This window comes from Otolemur garnettii, unplaced genomic scaffold (assembly GCF_000181295.1).
Source record: "Otolemur garnettii isolate 467f Iridium unplaced genomic scaffold, OtoGar3 scaffold00091, whole genome shotgun sequence".
Classification (NCBI taxonomy): domain Eukaryota; kingdom Metazoa; phylum Chordata; class Mammalia; order Primates; family Galagidae; genus Otolemur; species Otolemur garnettii.
In genome coordinates, this window is record NW_003852486.1 from 4,301,595 (window position 1) to 4,306,895 (window position 5,301).

The 5,301-nt window shown below is 49.1% G+C and overlaps 1 protein-coding gene across 2 annotated transcripts in view; it reads left to right on the top strand.

Moving 5' to 3' along the window:
• ARHGEF2 (Rho/Rac guanine nucleotide exchange factor 2) overlaps positions 1 to 5,301 on the top strand; it is a 68,377-nt gene that overhangs the window by 13,425 nt on the left and 49,651 nt on the right. For both annotated transcript variants that reach the window (XM_012808629.2, XM_012808632.2), the window contains exons 2-3: positions 1,058 to 1,341; positions 2,796 to 2,913. In XM_012808629.2, coding sequence (XP_012664083.2) covers positions 1,079 to 1,341; positions 2,796 to 2,913 — 381 coding nt within the window. In that variant the 5' untranslated portion in view covers positions 1,058 to 1,078. The remainder of the gene's footprint in view (positions 1 to 1,057; positions 1,342 to 2,795; positions 2,914 to 5,301) is intronic.

A 5,301-nucleotide genomic window follows, 5' to 3' on the forward strand; every position in this document is an offset into this window, starting at 1 on the left:
AAAAAAAAAAAAAAAATTCTTGGGCTCAAGCAATTCTCTTGCCAAAGCCTCCTGAGTAGATGGGACTACAGGTGCACACCACAATGCCCAGCTCTATTTTAGAGACCTCATCTTGCTCTTGCTCAGGCAGGTCTGGAACTTGTGACCTCGGGTAATCTGCCCACCTCAGCCTCCCAGAGTGCTGGGATTACAGGTGTGAGCCACCATGCCCAGCCTTAGTTTTTCTACTTTTAGTAGACATGGGGTCTTGCTCTTGCTCAGGCTGATCTCAAAATCCTGAGATCAGGGACTCTTTTGCCTCGGCCTCCCAGAGTGCTAGGATTACAGGTGTAAGCCGCTGTGCCCGGCCTAAAATGGTTTTTAGAAACACAGGGTCTCCTGGGAGGCGCCTGTGGCTCAATGAGTAAGGTGCCAGCCCCATATACCGAGGATGGCAGGTTCAAACCTGGCCCCAGCCAAACTGCAACAAAAAATAGCCGGGTATTGTGGCGGGTGCCCATAGTCCTAGCTACTTGGGAGGCTGAGGCAAGAGAATCGCCTAACATCAAGAGCTGGAGATCGCTATAAGCTGTGACACTATGATACTCTACTGAGGTTGACAGAGTTAGACTGTGTCTCTAAAAAGAAAGAAAAAAAAGAAAGAAACAGGGTCTCCCTATATTGCTCGGGCTAGAGTTGAATTCCTGGGCTCAAATGATCTCAGCCTCCTGAGTAGCTAGAACTGCAGGTATGCATCACCTCCCTGAATGGAACAATATTTATTCCTCTTTGCTTGGCTTTTTGTCATATAAGTGCTCAGTGAATGGAATAATAATGAGTGGATGAGGGTCTCTTTATGGACTAGAAAGGACACTGGACTGTGAGCCAGAAAATATAAGTTCTAGATTAGACCGGGCAGTTAACTTACAGTGTGACCCTAAACCAGCTATCATTCAATTCTGTGCCTCAGTGAAGTAAGGGTGTCTGGATGCTCTGAAGCCCAGCTGACTATGACACCCTTCTAGTTCTCAGGTTCCAGAGTTCTAGAACTCTGCTTACGCTCTTCTTCTTTACCCAGACGGGCCTGTGTGTGCCCCCCATGAACAGAGCTGTTCCAGAGGTGTTCCTCGCGGGTGGAGACCTGGTACCCCAAGGCCACATTCGCCGCTGCCTGTCTGCAGTAGAGTCCAGAGAACAGCTGGAGGAAGAGAAGGAGGATGAGGGAAAAAAGAAGGAGGGGAACAGCTCCCATGCTGTACCCCTCCGAAGATCAGGGGCTTTCCGTGCCCATGGTCACAACTACGACTCCTTTAAAAGACACAGTTGGGGGCCTGACAGGGAACCCCAGGACTCACTGAGCAGGTAAGCCCCCAGGGGACCTCCTGTCCCTCCTTCCCTCAGGCCAAGACCTTGGAGAACATGACTGATGGATTATTCTGGTGCTCTTGCCCCTCCAATAGTTGTCTCTGTAGAAACATCGCTGCAGAGTGATAGGAGCTGAGTAGACCTGGGCCCCTAAGTCCTTCCTCTGGAGAATCAGAACCCAAGCCTATAGTGGCTGTTTGGGAAGATGAACCCCACCTTTCAAATGTGGCTTTTCCCACTAGCCCCTCCTTCCTCTGTGTGATCTCAGGACAGATTCACGATGGGAGTAGGAAGGAGGTGTGGGGCTGGGTGAGGTCAGGACACTGCCTCCTCCTCCCACTCCTGCTTTCATAGAACCATACAATGGTATCGGTGCAGGAAAGAGCTCAGAGTTCATATGGCCGATCTCCTCATTTTTTAAGTAAGGAAACTAAGGCCCAGAGAACTTTTAGAGGTTTCTTGAGAGAAACGGTCCCCAGATTGGGGCATTGGCCTGCCCCCATCCCAGATTCCTGCCAACATTTTGGTTCCAGGCTGAGGCAGCCTCAAATTTCTTGGATTAATTCATAGCACAGTGCTGAGATAGGTGTCAGCTGTTCTTGCTCAGAGTTCTGCATATGCTCGGTAGACCAGGGCAGAGGAACCCATGTCTTCCCTCTCCCCTGGAAAATCCCTGACCACTTCCCCAAAGACAGAGGAAGTTGGAAAGAGAAGGTCCAGGGGGTCAGCATGAAGAGTTCAGTGTCATCACAGGGGCCTGCTAGCCATGGAAAGGCATTGTCCCTCTGTTATGACAGTGGTCCCCATGGACAAGTCCTTTTAGCTCTGGTGAGTGGACCAACCTTCTCCAGTTCCTGGGCAAGGGCTGATTGGGTTGACTGAGGGGAGGGATATTGTCCTTGAACTGGCTTGGGCTGGAACTTGGGTGAGGATCAAGGCCTATAGGACTTTCCAGGGCTGGCTATCCCTTCCTAAGAGCAGCTGGTTGAAGGCAAAGATACCATATGCCTGGGCACTCCTTGTGTGGTACCATCTATACCTCAGGGTCTTTCGGGTGTCACCCACCTTTCACAACCAGGCATTAATTCTTCCCCTTAGAGAGGTAAGGGTCCCCTGAGCAAACCGTTTAGCTGAGTAGAGATGACGGCTGGCATCCTCAATCAGGCAAGAAATGAAAATTCAGCCACCTTTGGCCTTCTCCCCATGAGCCCTGGCTTTCCTCTGGAGGACAGTAGTGTCCTTTGACCAGCAGGGGCCGCCCTTGCCCACGGCCCTTTTTGTAGCTGCCAAGCAGAGCTCTAAAGGTTACAGATGGGTCTGGGCTACACCTCTGCCAACAGGAAGGGCTGGGTTGGGGGCAAGAAACAGAACTGGACTGAGGTGGTGTCCCTCCCCTGCACCTGTCCCTGGCCACTGGATCCAGAGGGCAGCGGTGGCAATGTGTGTTTCAGGAAGAGACTGCAGGCACTGGGAAGCCCAAGCCCCGAAGAGGCTCCCTTACTGCAGAGCCAAGAGGAACTGGACACCTTTCTGGGACTGCAGCACCAGGGTACCCAACCATCCTGCCTGGTAAGGACAAACAAATCCCCATAGAGGTCACCGCCTTGCTCCCACCTCCTGCCCCTGGCCTTTCTCAGCCCCCATTCTGTGTCTTTTCTGTTCTACCAGGTGCTGGGTCACTCTACACCCAGGCATTGCTTTGACTCCAGATCAAATCTAAATTTGTCATCTATATCCGTTGTCTCCTTCCCTGGGTCTGCATGCCCGATGCTTGATATCCTGCCTCAGTTCTTTTTCTGAGACCCTCTGTCTCTTCTCTGTATTTGTGTCCCTGTATTGATGTGGATGTATCTGTTCCTCTCCCACTAAAAGGCCCCTGCTCCCCTAATACTTAACAACCGCTTCTTTCTGTAAACCTGGTAGCTCCCATGGGGGAGCTGAACTTACTATCTGTGAGGCCCTGAAAGACAACAGTTCTCTAGTGAGATGATCATACTGCCTAAGAAAGGGTGAAGAGACCAACCAGCCTCTGGCTTAAGGGAAACTAATTTGGGATCTCAAACCAGGCTCCAAGGTCCACTAAGAATACCTGAGGGTTTTGAAGACATCACTGGGTACACTGACATGTCCTAAACTGGGTGGGAAGGTCATTCTCCCCTCCAGCTCACCCTCTAGCTGGCCTACGGTTCCAACATTGGCCTCTAGTGTGCCTAAAGGAAGGGCTATGTACATTCAGTTCCTCAGGGGCAGCAAGAGCTCCTCACCTGCCTTCTCCACCAGCGAGTCCATATGTCCCCCCTCCCCATTTCAATGTGGTACAGTAGAAAGAACAGGATTTGAAAGTCAAACTGACTTCTAGACCCTTTATCAGTGGAGATATTTCATCTTCCTCAAATCAGAATTATACAACTATTAGTTACAATTATTTGGGGTGGCGCCTGTGGCTCAAGGAGTAGGGCGCCTGCCCCATATGCTGGAGGTGGTAAGTTCCAGTCCAGCCCCAGCCAAAATTGCAAAAAAAAAAAGTTACAATTATTGTAGCACTCTGGGGAGGCTGAGGCCAGTGGATTGCTTGAGCTCACAGGTTAGAGACCAGCCTGAGCCAGAGCGAGACCTTGTCTCTAAAAATAGCCAAGCACTGAGGAGGGTGCCTATAGTCCCAGCTACTTGGGAGGCTGAGGCAAGAGAATCGCTTGGGTCCAAGAGTTGGAGGTTGCTATGAGCTATGATGCTAAAGCACTGTACTGGAGGTGACAAAGTGAGGCTCTATCTCAAAAGCAAAACAAGTTACAATTATTGGCCAGATGCAGTGGCTCACACCCATAATCCTAGCACTCTGGGAGGTCAAGGCAGGTAGATTGCCTAAGCTCAGCCTGAGCAAGGGCGAGATCTCATCTCTAAAAATAGCCAAATGTTGTGGTAGGCACCTATTGTCTCAGTTACCTGTGCGGCTGAGGCAAGAGAATCGCTTGAGCCAAAGAGTTTGAGGATGCTGTGAGCTGTGATGCCACCGCACTCTACCAGAGGTGACAAAGTAAGACTCTGTCTCAAAAAAAAAAAAAAAAAAGTTACAATTATTGGCCAGGCTCAGTGGCTCACACCTGTAATCCTAGCACTCAGAGGGGCCAAGGTAGGAGGATTGCTTGAGCTCAGGACCAGCCTGAGCAAGGAAGAATGAGACCTCATCTCAACTAAAAATAGAAAAATTAACCAGGCGTTGTGGTGGGTGCCTGTAGTCCCAGCTACACTGGAGTCTGAGACAGGAGAATCACTTGAACCCAGGAATTCCAGGTTGCTGTGAGTTATGGTGATGCAGTAGCACTCTACCCAGGGCAACAGAGTAAGACTCTATCTAAAAAATAAATAAATAAATAAATACTAAAATAAACATATTTAAAAGGTTACAGTTATTAAATGTAGAACAGTCATGGAAGTGCTCAGCACAGAGGCTGGCACACAAGATGAGCTGAATCAATGTTACCTTCCCCTTCCCCCCATTTTCCTTTACTTTCCTTCTCCCAGCTCTCCCCCTTGTAGGTAGTACATGTTTTCTAACTTCTCCCTTTTCCTGTTTTTCCCTCTTATTATGCCTTCCTGCTTTGATTCCTTTCCTCTCTTTACCAAATCTTTAAGCCCTCCTTCTAATATTCTTTTTGTGTCTGTGTTTGGGGTGGGGGTGGGGGTTATGTTTTCTTTCTGTAGCAAATGTCTGCAGACCAAAAGCCCAAGATTCCTTAAGCTAGACTAGGGGTTGCCGACTCACAGTCCCTGAGCCAAGTCCTGCTCCAAAATTTATTGTGTTTGGCCAGTAGGGTGTTTTTTAAAATTCAGATGTTCTTTAAGTGGGCCTGTGCTCTCCAATTTGCCACAGTTGCTAATACTCTCTGTTATAGTTTTCTTTTTCTCTTTGTTTTTCTTAAATATAACTTTTTTTTTTTTTTTTGAGACGGAGGCTCA